Source organism: Heterostelium album (genome assembly GCF_000004825.1).
Source record: "Heterostelium album PN500 unplaced genomic scaffold PPL_scaffold6, whole genome shotgun sequence".
Lineage (NCBI taxonomy): Eukaryota > Evosea > Eumycetozoa > Acytosteliales > Acytosteliaceae > Heterostelium > Heterostelium album.
In genome coordinates, this window is record NW_008805068.1 from 199,220 (window position 1) to 215,072 (window position 15,853).

Consider the following 15,853-nt stretch of genomic DNA (forward strand, 5'->3'; position numbering starts at 1 on the left):
GGAAATAAAAAATTATTTCTATTTTATTATTTTTTAATTATTTTTAGTAAGTTTCGATAGAATTTCTAAATTTAATATGTTTGAATATTCAATGTGATATCAATAATTGTATAGTGATTATCAAAGATTATATTTTTTTATATAATTAGTTGTTAATGAGTATCGATATGAGATATTTCATTTTATCCGTCCCAAAAAATGAAAAAAATTTTCACAGCTTTTCAATACAAAATAGGCTCTTGTTTGTAAACATAAATCAAATAAAATAAAAAAAAACCACTCTGATTACATTGTCCCAAATAATTTTTTAATTTTTATATTTTTTTTTTAAATTAATGCGCAGGCGAAAGTTGTTGGGAGACAGTTTCGTTTTGGAGTGTTTATTTCTGAATTACAATACAGAAGCACAAACTTTAATACCCAATATACCCAAGACATTGGCAAGAATGTTCAAATTGATAAGTGATTCAGTTGAGTTTGAAGATTGTCCAATTAAACTATTTCCGTTGATTCCAGATACCATTAAATCATTCTTGAATGTTTGATTTGATTGAACTGATGAACCGAGTTTTGTGATTGATGCTTTTTGAAATAAAAGAAAAAAAACTAAAATTAATATGATTCTTTTAAATTAATTATTTCCTATTTCATATTTTTTCCATACCAATTAAAGTCATTTTAGAATTTTTATTTTTAAAATTATTAAATTATAAAAAGTTATGTTTATTAAAATCGATAAAAAAACTACTACTATTTATAGAATTAAACATTTAATATTATTTCTCATTCATGAATTTAAATTCAGTTAATTTTGTAAAATATTTTAAAAAGCTAGTACTTTCAAATATTTGATATCTAAGGGTAATATTGGGCTATAGATACATTATGTTTTCCATAAAGAGATTTAATTCATGATTCAAGGTTATAATCTTTTTTGAAAGTTATGTGATTTAAATTGATTTTAATATATCGGTAAAAAGATATTTCAGATATGATCAAAGATATTGATCAGATTTCAATAGACAATGATATATAACGTTGTGATTGAAAGACACACTGATACATCAACACACAAAACTCACACAAAAAAATTTTGTCACACATCTCAAAAAGATAATAATTATTTTTAAAAAAGGAAATTTTTATAACCCACTCTATATGTGTGTTATTTAAAATTTCAATCAGTCAGTGTACTTCTATTTAATTTACCCTATCAGTTAAACAAATTGTATTATGAGAGTCATATCTTTATTTTTTTAAATTATAAATAAGATTCTTGATATCCATTATTTTAATAAATCAAAAGTAACTTAAATACTAGGCCATTAACTGAAATGATTAGTAGTGAACATTTTTGTAAATAAAATAATTTTTCAAACGAACATATCTTGACACCCGAGAATACTTTGATGATCTAGATTCTAGATTCTACAAGATTTCACCATTCTTATGATCTTTTTGGATGAAAATGAAATGAAACTATAAATACATCACTTTTGTCTAAAAATAAATCATTAAACAAACAAAAAAAGAAAGTAAAATATAAAAAATACAATACTTTGAATCAAGACTATCTAAAAATGACTTTAATTGGTAAACAATTCATAAAAATAAACCAAAAAAACTTTAAATTTACTAATTTAAATTTTATAATACTTTAGCTTCAATCACCAAACTCGGATCATCAGTCCAAACCAATCAAACAACAATGAATGAAATAATGTTGAACAACAGTAACAACACTTTGACTGGTCAAACTGCAAACTCAAATCAATCACTTGTTGATTTGAATATTCTTGCTACTGTCTTGGGTATTTTGGGTATTAAAATTGGTGCCACTGTATTGTAAATCTAATCCTTAATAATCATTCTAAAACACAAACAATTTAACTACCATTACCAATTGATTTGGTCAAAAAATAAATAAAAAATTGTATTATTTCAAATTTTTAACTTTTTTGTTTTAATCTTTCTATACTTAACTTTTCTTATCTATCTAAATAATTAAACAATTGTAGTTTACATTATTTATTCTACAATTTTCCAAAAAGATTATTAGTCAACGTCGTCGTCGTCGTCGTCGTAGTCGTCGTTTTTAATTGAAATAGGTGTAGATGGACAAAAATTTCTTTTGAATTTATCATGTTGAAAAAATGGTTCATATTGGTTCCTCTCGATAGAATATTTGAAATTACCATGTTCGATACCAGTGATTGAATAGATAAAACTAGAGGTTGGTGATTCTCTATGATACATCAAATTGTATCTGGCAGGAATAGCGTTCAAATCGATCATTTCTTTTGATTCGATATTGTACTTGACGAATCGTTGGACACCGTGATTCTGACCTTGCCTCTTGGGATGATAGGAAATGTAGAAATTTCCTTTATTATCATTGCATGCAGAATGTGCAATGATATCGAGAAGATGGTGTGTCATCTCTTTATTGACCAAATTGATTTGTAACATCTTGTTTAAATCGTATGAATACAATGAGCCTTGGAAAATCATTGATGAACGTTGAATAGAATAGTCTTCAGGTAATGTTCTATACCGTTCAAACTTCATTGTGTAGATATTGAATCGGTTAATGTTTTTCTTTCTAGCATTCAGCAAGTAGATATGATCGCGACCATCATAACATGCTGATATTGAAAATCCACCATCGATTCCTTCCATTTCACCAATAAGTGCTACTGACTTTGATTTCATTGAGAATTTCATCCATTTTGTTTGATTGTCATATCCGCCGAATGTATAGATATCTTCGCCAACAGAAACAATTGATGTTCTATGGAAAGAATAATCAATCTCGAATTGTTCTATTGAATTGTTTTGTAAGTTGATAAGTGTAGCTCCATTCTTATGGTGTGTTGAAAAGATGTATTGTGTGATATTTTCATTCTCTGTTGTCGATGTTGATGATTCAATTCTTTCAAGTTGAATTGATTGTTCGAGTGTTAGTTTCAATTGTTCAAAATCGGGTCGTTTGATTGATAGCTCGTAGGATGCTGGTGTATGTGTTGATAACGATGATGTTGCTGGTCGGAATTGAATGTTATACTTCAAAATGATATCATATAATAACAATGATGAATGCTATTGAATTCATAATGGTTGTTGTTGAATAGAGATCGGTTATATCTGGTATTTTAACAGGTGTGTCGGTGTTGTCGACATCATTATCATTACCATTACCACAGGCATGTTCGATATTATTATTTATATTTATCATATTGATTAAATGTTTCAAATGATTGATATTATTATCGATTTGATCAATGATTGCATCTTTTTGGTTGATGATCGGTTTCTTTAATCTATGTTCTTCGTTGATTAGAAAAGTATGTATTTGTTCAAAGTATTGTTTGATTTCATTCTCAGCTGTTGTTAATGAATCATATACTGATGTTGACGATCTTAATGATTCCCATATCGAATTGATTGTGAAATTGATTTTACTCTCCACTGGCATATCATTATTATTATTATTTATGTTCCTATCATCTTTAATACTAATATCATTGACGTTATTACCACTACTATTATCTTTAATATTATTGTCACTATTAACAAAATCTAAAATAGATAAATATAAAGTATTTAAAGATTGTCTGATATCATCGATATGATCATATTGATTCACATGATCTGGATGTTTGTTATTGTGAATGGTTGTACATCTTGAACACATAAACTTATTGCAAACATAGCAAATAAATTCATTTGTTCTCTGATGTTGTGAACAACGTTGCAATATCATCTCTTGATATAGAAATATTAATATTTGGTGATGAGGGGTTAATAAGTAAAAAAAAATAAAAAATAAAAATCAATTTTAAAAAAAATCATAAAATATCAACTTTGTTTATTTCTTATTCAATAACTACTATTATAAATAGAATAGAATCGATTCTATTCTATTTAATTCCTATTAGTTTGGAGTCCGATAATTAGAACAAAGATTTAATCGCTACCACCGTCTTTCCAAATAGTTTGATGAATCTATATCTTCCAAACTCTTTCCACGGAGCCATTGCTATATTTCCCCCGTCATTGAAATTATTATCTGCTCTTAGTATGGATTACTCTCTTACTCAAAAATCGGTTAATCAATATAATTCCTTTAGAAATGGTATCACATAAAATTTCTAAACCTAATGTCAGGTTTATAACATTCATCAAGCAAATAATCGGTAGAATTCCATAAACAGTAGATGAAATCACTGTATAAGTGTATGATATCAAATAAAAAGAAAGAAGATTATCTCATCATCCATTTGTTTTGTATGGAAATTTTCAAACTGAAATCATAGCAACTATTTATAGCTTAAACCTTTAAAAAAAATATTGAAATAAAATAATACATTTGTTTATTTTTTTTAGCAAATCTATTGGAAATTTTAATATCATAGTATTTTTGATTTACAATACAGAAGCACAAACTTTAATACCCAAGATACCTAAGACATTGGCGAGAATGTTCAAATTGATAAGTGATTCTGTTGCATTAGATGATTGTCCAATGGAACCGTTTCCATTGATTCCAGATACCATCAATTCATTCTTGTAAGTTTGGTTTGATTGAACTGATGAACCGAGTTTTGTGATTGATGCTATTTGATAAAAAAATATAAAAATTAATATAATATTATTCTAAAAATATAAGAATTATTTATTTCCATACCAATTAAAGTCATTTTAGATTTTTATTTTAGATTATAGAATTAAAATATATTTATTTATTTATATTAGATTAAAATAGAGAAAAGATTTCTATTTATAGTATTTGGACAAGAACAAATTTTAATTTTTTATTTTAATTAAATAAATTCCGTTTATTTTGCGATGTATTTAAAAAACCAGTACTTTCAAATAATTTTTATCAATAGATTGTAGATCATATTTTTTTAAAAAGAGATTTAATTTCATTATTCCCAGGTTATATTATAACTTTTTTTTTTTGAAATTAGATAGTCTGATTTAATATGATTTTAATATATCGGTAATAAGATATTTCAGATATGATCAAAGGTATTGATCAGATTTCAATAGACAATGATATATAACATTGTGATTGAAAGACACAGTGATACATCAACACACAACACTCACACAAAAAATTACTCAACCAACTCAAAATGATGACAATTATTTTTAAAAAAGGAAATTTTTATAACCCACTCTATTTTTGTATTAAATAACATTTCAATCAGTCAGTGTACTTTTTCTTTATCAGTGCACATTTTTTTTTAATTTACTCTTATCTTTATCAGTTATACAAATATTATTATCAGAGTTATATCAAAATATAAATCAGATTGTTTATACCCAATATTTTTTCAAAATCAAAAGTAACTTAAATACTAGGCCATTAACTGAAATGATTGGTTTGAAATTTGTTGGATATGGGAATCGAAACATTCATTTTATAACCAACATATCTTGACACCCGAGAATACTTTGATGATCTAGATTCTAGATTCTACAAGATTTTACCGTTCATCTGATCATGCTAAATGATATAATTAAGAAACTATAAATACATGGTTTTGGTCTTTAAGTTTCAACATCAAATCAAAGTAAATTATAAAATATACTATATACTTACAATCAAAACTATCTAAAAATGACTTTAATTGGTATGTAATTCACCGTAATAAACACTAATACAACATATTATTAATCTATTTTATTATTATATCTAACTAATAATATTATAATACTTTAGCTTCAATTACTAAACTCGGATCATCAGTCCAAGCCAATCAAACAACAATGAATGAAATAATGTTGAACAACAGTAACAACACTTTGACTGGCCAATCATCCAACTCAAATCAATCACTTGTTGATTTGAATATACTTGCTACTGTCTTGGGTATTTTGGGAATCAAAATTGGTGCCACTGTATTGTAAATCAAATTATCAATAATCATTGTAAACAAACCACGTTAACTACCAATAGATTTGGTCAAAAAATAAATGTATAATTGTATTAATACAAATTTAAAAATAATTATTGTTTCATAAAATTTGCTTAGATATAATATTTTCTTCCCAGTATTTATTTAAATGAAGTTTCATCATAAACTATTTCAAGTGTGTTATTGATTTCAGTGTCACTGTTAGTTGAAGTCAAATGTTGTTGTTGTTGTTTTTGTTGTTCTTTTTCTAGTTCAAGCTTTTCATCGTAAATAATTATCTCCTCAACATTGATAGTTGATGAAGACGACACAGATGACAATTCAATCGTTTCTACATCTTCATCAATACTATTACTTTTATCCGATGTCATCATATCTGTACTAGTTGAATTGGTTATTAATTCAATCTCTATTTCAGAGTTATTACCATTTTCTGTTATTATTACTTCTGTTATACCTTCTTCCACCTCCACTTCATCTTCATTTACAATATCATTAACTTTTTCATTATTACTATTATTATTAATACTATTACTACTTATGTTTGTTGTTGTTGTTGTTGTTGTAGTTGGTGAAGAAGGTGATGATTCGAAATGATCTAATTTCTTGTAGAATAAAACGTAGGCTTCGTTTGACATGACTTGCTCCAGTGAGCTTAGACGTGAGGTGCTATCGGATACGTAGTACCACTGACCGGTAGTGTCGTCGTAGATGTGTGCAACGTAGTGACCACCACCCATTCCTCCCATGTGCTCGACAACACCATTCAATCGATAGCGATGTGACTCTCTGCTGGTCGAAGCAGACGACTGATCGGTGAACGCTGTCAAATCCAACACCAATGGATAAGAGATACGCTTACCATCCTTTTGGAATCCATTTCTCGATGTCTGCATGAATCTCTTCAATTGAATCGTCAAATAAGGTGGTGTATTTGCAAGTAGATATTGTTTACTTGCATTTCTTCTAATGATAACTTCTTCTTCTTCTTTTTTCTTCTTACTATTATTATTATTACTATTACTATTTTGATTATTACTATTATTTTTATTCTTTTTCTTTTTCTTTGATTGTGTTTGTTGTTGCTGTTGTTGTTGTTCAGGTGGTGATTGTGGTAGTTGTTCTTTTTCTTTTTCTAATTCTTTTTCTTTTTCTTTTTCTAATTCTTTTTCTTGTTCTTTTTCTTTTTCTTCTTTTTCTTCTAATTTACTATCATTACTGTTGGTTGATTCTATTTCAGTTGATTCTGCTGTTGATGTTGCTGTTTCTGTTGTTATTATATCTGTTGCTGTTGCTGTTGTTGTTATTGTTGATTTCTCGTCATTATTAATTATGCTAACATTGTCATCTGTAATGATAATGTCATCTTCTTCTTCGATTTGACCATTTGCCAACTTTTTACAGTGTGGACAAATGAAACCATTTTCTCCCTCCAATTTTTCGGGATTTGTGAATTGCATGAGACAAGCCAAAAGATTATCCATCATCTTGGCTTCAATAGGTAGGTTCTTTCTTAGATCTGTTGGTTCATCCTTTACATCTTTGTCACTGTCCTTCTTAGTACTATTGTCATCTGTTGTTGTTGTTGCTCCTGTAATAGATGGTGACGATGTAGTTGATGATGAGATATCGATCTTCTCGAAATCCTTAATAATTGAAGTAGCCGATGCCGACTCTGCTGTTGACTCGACCGATGACAATGCCGATGAGACAGGCGATGCTTTACTCTCGTAGTCATCAATGACATTGTAACTAGACAACTGTTGTTCTGTATGGTAAGAAGTATCTTTAGCTGTTGTTGTTGTACTCTCTACACTATTATTCAAATGTATGAATCCAGATGTAGAATCATTCAAATTGTCTGGCTTATCATTACTCTTTTCTTCTTCTGTCTCGCCTTCGACATCTGAATTAACAGAGTCGTAGACAACTCCTATAACGCCAGTAGCAGTTGACTCGATGATTGGCTCCAACGCAGGTGGTGTTGACATCTCCAACTTTTCATCGGTGGTGATGCTGCTCTCATCCTGTGGAAGTGGATCTAACACAGATAGCGATGCGCCATTTGGTGAATTGATAACTTCATATCCTTCTGCATCTGTCTTTGAACTATCATCATTGTTGACATTCGATGAGATGATTGTCTCGATTTCAATACCATTTGTTGTGGCTGTAACCGCTTCTGGCTTGTCAGAGAGTAATGGTTCAATGTCAGCACCGACTGGCTCATCTGACAACGATTGGTATGCTGCCAACTCCATTTCCTTACCCTCCTTTCTTCTCTGCTTCTTGAGTTGTGACTTTGACAGTGTTCTTGGTGCAGAATTCGATTTCTTTTCTTCGACCTCTTCTTGTTCGTCGTCTTCATCATCCGATTGCAGACCAAGATCTGCAAAACTTGGTTTAACAACCTTGCCACCACCGCCACTACTCTTACTTCCACCACTACCGGAACGATTTCCACTGGAATGACTACTACTATTTGCCAATGCCTTTCTCTTTATCTCTTGAATATTGATAGCTGCATAGGGTAGCGGTAACGAAAGATCCAAGAACGGTTCATGTGTTTTCGATACGTATCCACAGTGGAAACAAGTGATAATACTTATCAACCGTCCACCAAATATCTTATCAATGTAGGTCGGATCACGCTTATTCTTTGTAGCTTCCTGCTCCTCCGATATCAAACCATCCAACAAATGTATCAACAATTCATGTGCATCCTGTTGTCTAAATCCAAGGAATCTAGGTGCTCTTTTAATAGATTATCATTAGTCATTGTTTAAATGAAAAGAAAACAAAACAAAACAAAACGGAAAACAACTTACTTTTTACATATTTCAGTAAAGAGTGAATGTGGAGAGATATAAGGTGAGTTTAATTTATACATCTTTGTGAAGAAGTGATGCATTTCAACGGTGAGTGGTCCGTTTGATTTCACCGGGTTGTTACTGATGCTAGAAGTACCGGGTGGCACTAAGAGTACGTCTCTTAGTGCATTGATATGAGTGAGATTCTGCATGATCGAGTTGAAGAAGCATGTATTACCGAGATTCTGCAATCCTTTGATGCCACTGCTGATCTCCTTCTTTGACGCAGCTCTAGCGATTTCCGCGTGTTCTTTTGCACGCTCCGCTGCCACTGCCCATTGTGCAACCTTACACACCGAACATTCCAATGGTTTGCCACTCACCGAGTTACCAGTGCTCTTCTTTGCACTCAGCTGCAATTCACTTAGACAACTCTAAATAGATTGTTATTATATGATTTTTAATAATGATGCAATGTTAGTTAGTTAGTTGTTTGTAGCAAATAAATAAATGGTAACTGATTGATACAAACAGTACAATAATAATTTCCATCAATTATTTTAAGAGTTATTGTATTTCCTCTTTCATCTATTTCAACGGTGATTTGATCTTTTTTGTTTCCACTGCCACTGCCACTTGATGAATTACCAGATGATGAATGATGATTTCCTCCTTCACTTTGTTTCTTTTTCGATTGTTGTTGAACAAGTGGATGTGCTGCTTGTTTCTTTAACTTTTTCTTTTTATCTTTTCCTTTTCCTATTTAATTTTAAAGTGAAGATATAATATATACATATAGTAGTTCAACAACAATAGTATCAAGACGTTAGTTCAATATATTATTTCAAGAAATTAATAAATATTATCAAATTCATACCCATATTATTTATTAAGAAATTAATTTAATAATAGTTGTCAACTTCAAGTGTTGTTCTTACTATATATTTATATAAAAATGATAAAAATATGATAAAAAAATAATAATAAATAGTATTAAAATAAAATAAAAAAAAACAATTAAAATATTAATTATTCATTCAAAAAAAAAAAAAAAAACTCATTATGATCAACAAATTTTCATTTAAAATATTAATTATTCACCTAAAAAAGAAAAAAAAAAAAAGAAAAAAAAGATTATTATTTATATGTGTATTTTTATTTATAACAATAATGATGTTCTATATAATTTAAACTTAGACATTCAAATTTAGTTCTTGATTTTATTTTTTTTGATATTTTTTGTTTTACAATGCAAGTTTAAATATAAATATCTTGTTTATTTGGTTTTTAACTGGTACCAGGTTTTAATGGTTTGATTATAATTTTGATCAAATGAGAAAGACCGAAAGGTATCGCCATTGATTGATTGGGGTGTTTTTTAAAAAAAAAACAGAAAAAGTCTCCAATGTTATTCAACAACAAAATTTTTCCATCGAAAAATTAAAAAATGTCACAAAAAATAGTATTAAATCTGTGTGTTTGTTGAAGAAATGAAAACCCCATTTGTTTGTTGTTTATCATCATGAAACTCCAATAAAATAAAAATAAATCAAACAAACAAACACACACAACTAAATTTGTTGATAGATTTAAAAAGGCAGAGTTTTTTTTTTTTAAATTAATTTTTAAAAAATAAAATAATTTAAAAATATCACATTCATTTCATTTCATTTCTTTTCATTCATTCACATTCAAATACAATTGTTGTTGTTGTTAATTTAATTGCATAACAAACACACACTCACAACACACTCTTAATAGAATACACACAGTCTTGTCTTGTCTATCTTTAAATATATATATTAAGGAAAGATTAACTAAATAGATGAACAGTTTTTGTAATTGTGATTAGTTCTATTTCTATTTTATAAACAAACATATTACACATTATATATTATATATTAAATTTATAAAAAATAACAACTTTAAAATATTATTTGTTTACATAATCAATCAAGAGTAATTAATCAATCAATCAATCATTCAATCTTTTTATTATAAATAATACTAGTATTTATTAAACATTTGAAAGGAGATTTTAAAAAGTAACTAAAAAAGTCAAAGTTAAAGTAAAAAATAGAAATAATTATATTACAGAAGTTGTTTTACAATTTAAACAGGTCATATTCTTAGAAATGGTAAGATCTCCCTCGAAAAAACATCATATTTATAATAATAGTCAGATTATAGATAATATTAAGATATTTTTTGAATTTTTTATTATTTTTTATTATTTTTTTTTGAAAAGACACAAAAACACACACATTCAATGAACTACTGCGAACTAACTTTGTTTATCATCTATTTTTAAAACATCTTAGGAATCATCATCATCATCACCATCAGTAGAGAAACCAGAATGGAAACCAGATCAAAGTGCATTGGAATGCACCAGTTGCAAGTCACCATTCACTTTAATTAGAAGAAGAGTAAGTCAATTGTGTTTTATATTATTATTATTATCATACATTTTTAGTTAACTTTTCTTTATTTTTTGTATTTTAGCATCATTGTAGAAAATGTGGATCAATCTTTTGTGATCCATGTTCAAATTTCTACTCTGTTTTACCAGCTGAATTTGGATACAGTGGACAACAGAGACTTTGTAAATCATGTCATTCATTCTTTGAACAAAAGAGACAATTCTTTGGTATGTTGTTTTGTTTTGTTATTTTACTTTTCATTTTGATCAAAATGTGCATTATTGACTAACAACTAATTTGATTCAACATTCGATTCGATTCAATTTTAAAGATACCGATGCAATTGTTGCACAATTACAATTGAGATCATCCTCAAACTATGAATATTCAAAGCCACTGAATGATATTGGTAATACAAAGAATGGACTACGCAAATCATATATCCTATCGAAACACACTGGTTCTGGTGATGAGTATCTTATCACTGTTACAACACCTGGAACTACATGTCCATGGCCAATGAACTCGGAGAAGCACAAACAAAAATTCATAAAGACAGTACTAGCTTTGAAACACAAATACATCTATCCAGTATCTTCTGTAGAGATAGCTGGTTCCAACGATAAAGTATTTCTATTCAAGAAATATTGTTCAAAAGGAAGTTTAAAAGATATTATTTATAAAGTAAGTGCTCTTTTAAACTTTGTTGTTATTGTTTAACTTGTGGAATATATATACTTATAATATATCTTATCTAATTATGTATAATAGGCAAAACCATCAAATGTTTACGATTCAAAATATACACATAGTTTAAAGAAATCATATTCCACTGGAGTGACAGTTAAATTGATGCCTAGATACGGTAGACAATTGTTGGATGCACTGATATATTTGAAGCAGCGGGGTATTGCTTTTACACATCTACACTCTGGTAATGTTCTTTTCAAAGACGACACTTGCTATCTCACAGACGTTGAGAATAGCTTGCTCGGTCTCAAGCCATATTACTATGAGTATATCAACGGCAAGGAGAATGCCGAGGTGATTTGTTTCGGTCATGTCATGTTTGAGTGTATCGTTGGTGTTCCACTAGCAGAGATACCAATCGGTAATTTCGCATCGGTCATTCCCGACAACGTGATGGAACTACTGAAATTCATATTTGTCGATGCCAATCGCACCAATGTTTCACTCGAAGATCTGGTGAAACATCCGTACTTCAATCAGGTCAAGATCGAAGATAGTTCGGCAACCGACGGCAAGCTGAAGAAATCGCAGTTGGCGTTCGTCAAGGACTATTGCAATCGCGTCGAGCAACCGGCGGTCTCGCCAAGAGGACCAGGTGTAATGAAGAAGCAGGCATCGTCGGCATCGATGTTTGGCGACACTCCATCGTCGTCGCACTCCAGTAGTGGCACCTCGACCTACTCCACCACAAGCACTGCACCACCACAGCCATCGTTCTCGACACTCCCACCAAAGGCATCGACATCGTCAACCAATCTCTTGAAATCAGCAAACAAACTATCGTCATCGACCGATTTGAATCAACTAAAGACAAGTACAGCTGCACCAGCGCCACCACCTCCACCAGCACTATCGGGTGGAGCTGCACCACCACCTCCACCTCCACCACCCAAAGCAGCCAAAGGTAAGTTGATAATTATCATTTATAAATGAATCCCAAAACTTAACTTTTCATTTTATTTAATCATTTGTTCAATCAATTTTTAGATCTACCAAAACAAGAAGGTAGAAACGCACTTTTGGATTCTATCCGTAACCCTAACAACTTTAAGAATCTAAAGAAAGCTCCACAGGCATCACCATCAAAATCGAGTGGAATCAAGAAAAAGAGATAGAAGATATAAACAAATATACATTATACACTTTTTTTAGTTTACCAATCAATAAATTCAACAGTTTATTATGGAATACTATATAGCTAAAAATTATAGATATCTTAATCTTCTTGTTTTACAAAAAAAAAGATTTATTTATTTTTATTGTATTGTTTGGTCACCTTGGTGTGATCGAAAAAACCAAAGAAGTCCAAATGTAGGCGGTTGTAAAATACCTGTATGTTCTTTCTCGCTAGGTCCAAGATTGAGCACTTCAACTAAGTTGCATTGTGGATGGAACAGTTATCCATTGCCAGTATGTAGTTTGCTCTAGCGAACCCATGGAAGATATGAGTGTCATTCAAAGCTCTTCTCGATCGAATCTTGGTACCATATTAACACCAAACATATTGTATCACACGCCACTCACAGAAATGGATAAATACACGCCACAAGCAAGCATCACGCATTCTAAACGTAGTAGTTGAGTGAATGAATGTATGCATCTTCGAGTATCTCAGTATATTGTTCCTGTCTGCTTCTAGGTGATCACCCAACAGGTCTTCTTGGATTTGAGCAATCACTTGTTCCATAGTACCACCATATCTGCGCCAGATCCCTAGTCCTGGCAGCCCCTTCTCCTTGCTTGTGACACTCTTACGAAAGGTTCTTTTCTTCTTATACACTTTCTTGTCTGCATACTTGGTACCCTCTAGAATTTTATCTGAAGCACCTTTTCTGAGGGTACCTTCTATTTCGCTTATAAATCCTTCTCCCAATCGAAGTTTCGATTTCACCTTCATGATACAGGTATTTTACGACCACCTACTACTCTCTGAACACAATTCTTTAGTTTTGTGATCACACCACCAACAAATAAACAACAAACAAATAACAATAAATAAAATAAACAACAACAATTTCAAACCGTAAAAACTCTTTTTGGAATAAAAAAATGTATCATAATATTATGTATGAATTTAGCAATTGAATCAACGTTGATTATTTATGTAATTTACTTTATGACTAACTTTTGTATTAGCTAAGATAGTCTAAAATTAAATCAAACAAAGAGAATCAATAAATGAAAATGAATATGAATTCAAATTAGTTTTTTTCTTCAACAAGTAAATTGTTGTTTATCAGAACACTTCAGAGTTTCTTTCTTTTAAACCATCAAATTTTAATTTTAAAAAGTTTTTTTTTTATTTTTTTTGAAAATCAGTATTTTTTTTTATTTTATTCCATGACCCCGTTCTTAGTTTTAAAAGCACAACGGGGTGAAAGTTAACTTTGATTAACACTAAATAATTCTTTATCTTTTAAGTTTTTATTTAATTTAGTTGCTTTCTATTTATTTATTTATTTATTTTATTTGTTGTTGTTGTTGTTGTTATTGTAAATTAATATTAATATTAATATTTATCATCTTTTTTTCATTCATTTTTTTTGTTTCAAATTACTTTTTACTACTATTCTGAAAAAAGTTTTTTTATAGTTTAGTATATTATTGTAGATTATTATAATATAGATTAGTGTAGTGTATCAATCAATTTTTTTTTATTTTTAAAAAGTATTTCATTTCATTGCATTTCAGCTCAGTTCAATTAAGTTCAGTTTCTAAATGTTAAATTCTATATATCAGAGATCAATAGGTATGTAGTAGATATTGTCATTGTCATCATCATCATCATCATCACCACCACCATCATAGTCTTCAATATTAATAGATGATCATTAAATTTTAGGTAAACCAAAAGTAGAATGGTCATCGACATTATTGGAACATCCAGCACAGCTATTCTTCTCATTGAAAAGTCTGAAAGGATTGAAAACCAATGAGGAATCTATTAAAATATATTGTTTAGCATCATTGGAGAAACAAACCATTCAAACTACAACTCTCACCATAAACAAAAATACAGATCATATCGAATGGAATGAAGGTTATACATTGTAAGTGTTGATAATAATATGTTGAGATCTGATTTGATCAGATCATCATCGTCGTCATTCATAATCATTACTAATTGATTCATTTGTTCATTTCATTCATATTAATCAACAGTGATGTTATATCACCTTCATCAGAGTTATTATTATCAATATGGCAAACAAGTGTAAATAACAACAGTAACAGTAACAACAACAGTAATAATGGTAATGAAAATGATAATACAGACGATCCAATGTCAATCGATAGAAACAGTTTACCAAGATCTAATTTCATTTTTAATTATCAACATTCTGGTAAACTTGTTGGTCGTCTCTCCATCCCATTCTCAATGTTTCAAACACAGTTTATCGATCAATGGTTCCCTCTTACCGTTGGACAAACCAACTGTTCACTACATCTAAAACTAAGTTTTACCAATTCAAATGTAAATTTAACCAAACAAAACAAAACAAACAAAACATCAGTTATTAATAGTTATTTGATCAAACCCCTTTAGAATAAGGTAACACTGGATGATTTCATGGTTTTAAGAATGATTGGAAAAGGTGGATTTGGACACGTCAATCTGGTGCGAAAGATCGACACTGGCCGGCTGTACGCAATGAAAGTGGTGAAGAAAGAGAAATGTTTGGATTTGAATGCGGTTCAACATACTTTTACAGAGAGGAAGCTGCTGAAGAAGTACTACCATCCGTTCATCGTCGGTCTGAAGTACTCGTTCCAGACACAGGACAGTCTGTGTATGGTTCTCGATTATATCGGGGGTGGCGAACTCTTCTATCACATCAACGAGCGTGAAACCTTCTCAGAGGACACCGCTCGATTCTATATCTGCCAGATCATGCTGGCCATTGGATTTCTCCATGAGCACGGAGTGATCTACCGCGACCTC

General features: G+C 30.1%; 9 protein-coding genes across 9 annotated transcripts; 5 read left to right on the plus strand and 4 right to left on the minus strand.

Moving 5' to 3' along the window:
• Window positions 1-43: 43 nt before the first annotated feature.
• PPL_06649 (uncharacterized protein) lies at window positions 44-677 on the minus strand (the record flags this gene model as incomplete). The annotated part of the gene is made up of 3 exons (XM_020577503.1): window positions 44-65; window positions 396-582; window positions 665-677. The coding sequence occupies 3 exons, from the start codon at window positions 675-677 to the stop codon at window positions 44-46; spliced, it is 222 nt and encodes a 73-aa protein (XP_020431951.1).
• A 903-nt stretch (window positions 678-1,580) lies between these two features.
• Window positions 1,581-1,849, plus strand: PPL_06650 (uncharacterized protein; the record flags this gene model as incomplete). The annotated part of the gene is made up of 2 exons (XM_020577504.1): window positions 1,581-1,593; window positions 1,662-1,849. 2 exons carry the CDS (start codon window positions 1,581-1,583, stop codon window positions 1,847-1,849), a joined length of 201 nt encoding a protein of 66 aa, XP_020431952.1.
• Window positions 1,850-2,055: 206 nt separating this feature from the next.
• Window positions 2,056-3,694, minus strand: PPL_06651 (kelch repeat-containing protein; the record flags this gene model as incomplete). Its single annotated transcript, XM_020577505.1, has 2 exons — window positions 2,056-3,063; window positions 3,089-3,694. The coding sequence occupies 2 exons, from the start codon at window positions 3,692-3,694 to the stop codon at window positions 2,056-2,058; spliced, it is 1,614 nt and encodes a 537-aa protein (XP_020431953.1).
• A 305-nt stretch (window positions 3,695-3,999) lies between these two features.
• PPL_06652 (uncharacterized protein) lies at window positions 4,000-4,146 on the plus strand (the record flags this gene model as incomplete). Its single annotated transcript, XM_020577506.1, has 1 exon — window positions 4,000-4,146. One exon carries the CDS (start codon window positions 4,000-4,002, stop codon window positions 4,144-4,146), a length of 147 nt encoding a protein of 48 aa, XP_020431954.1.
• A 177-nt stretch (window positions 4,147-4,323) lies between these two features.
• On the minus strand, window positions 4,324-4,700 carry PPL_06653 (uncharacterized protein; the record flags this gene model as incomplete). The annotated part of the gene is made up of 3 exons (XM_020577507.1): window positions 4,324-4,336; window positions 4,430-4,616; window positions 4,688-4,700. 3 exons carry the CDS (start codon window positions 4,698-4,700, stop codon window positions 4,324-4,326), a joined length of 213 nt encoding a protein of 70 aa, XP_020431955.1.
• A 929-nt stretch (window positions 4,701-5,629) lies between these two features.
• PPL_06654 (uncharacterized protein) lies at window positions 5,630-5,919 on the plus strand (the record flags this gene model as incomplete). The annotated part of the gene is made up of 2 exons (XM_020577508.1): window positions 5,630-5,642; window positions 5,732-5,919. 2 exons carry the CDS (start codon window positions 5,630-5,632, stop codon window positions 5,917-5,919), a joined length of 201 nt encoding a protein of 66 aa, XP_020431956.1.
• A 148-nt stretch (window positions 5,920-6,067) lies between these two features.
• Window positions 6,068-9,618, minus strand: PPL_06655 (peptidase C19 family protein; the record flags this gene model as incomplete). The annotated part of the gene is made up of 4 exons (XM_020577509.1): window positions 6,068-8,681; window positions 8,756-9,171; window positions 9,270-9,496; window positions 9,615-9,618. 4 exons carry the CDS (start codon window positions 9,616-9,618, stop codon window positions 6,068-6,070), a joined length of 3,261 nt encoding a protein of 1,086 aa, XP_020431957.1.
• A 566-nt stretch (window positions 9,619-10,184) lies between these two features.
• On the plus strand, window positions 10,185-13,025 carry slob1 (FVYE domain-containing protein; the record flags this gene model as incomplete). The annotated part of the gene is made up of 6 exons (XM_020577510.1): window positions 10,185-10,199; window positions 11,059-11,166; window positions 11,243-11,387; window positions 11,492-11,844; window positions 11,932-12,814; window positions 12,898-13,025. The coding sequence occupies 6 exons, from the start codon at window positions 10,185-10,187 to the stop codon at window positions 13,023-13,025; spliced, it is 1,632 nt and encodes a 543-aa protein (XP_020431958.1).
• Window positions 13,026-13,978: 953 nt separating this feature from the next.
• PPL_06657 (uncharacterized protein) lies at window positions 13,979-15,759 on the plus strand (the record flags this gene model as incomplete). The annotated part of the gene is made up of 5 exons (XM_020577511.1): window positions 13,979-14,014; window positions 14,579-14,630; window positions 14,753-14,960; window positions 15,073-15,385; window positions 15,493-15,759. 5 exons carry the CDS (start codon window positions 13,979-13,981, stop codon window positions 15,757-15,759), a joined length of 876 nt encoding a protein of 291 aa, XP_020431959.1.
• Between the last annotated feature and the right edge of the window lie 94 nt (window positions 15,760-15,853).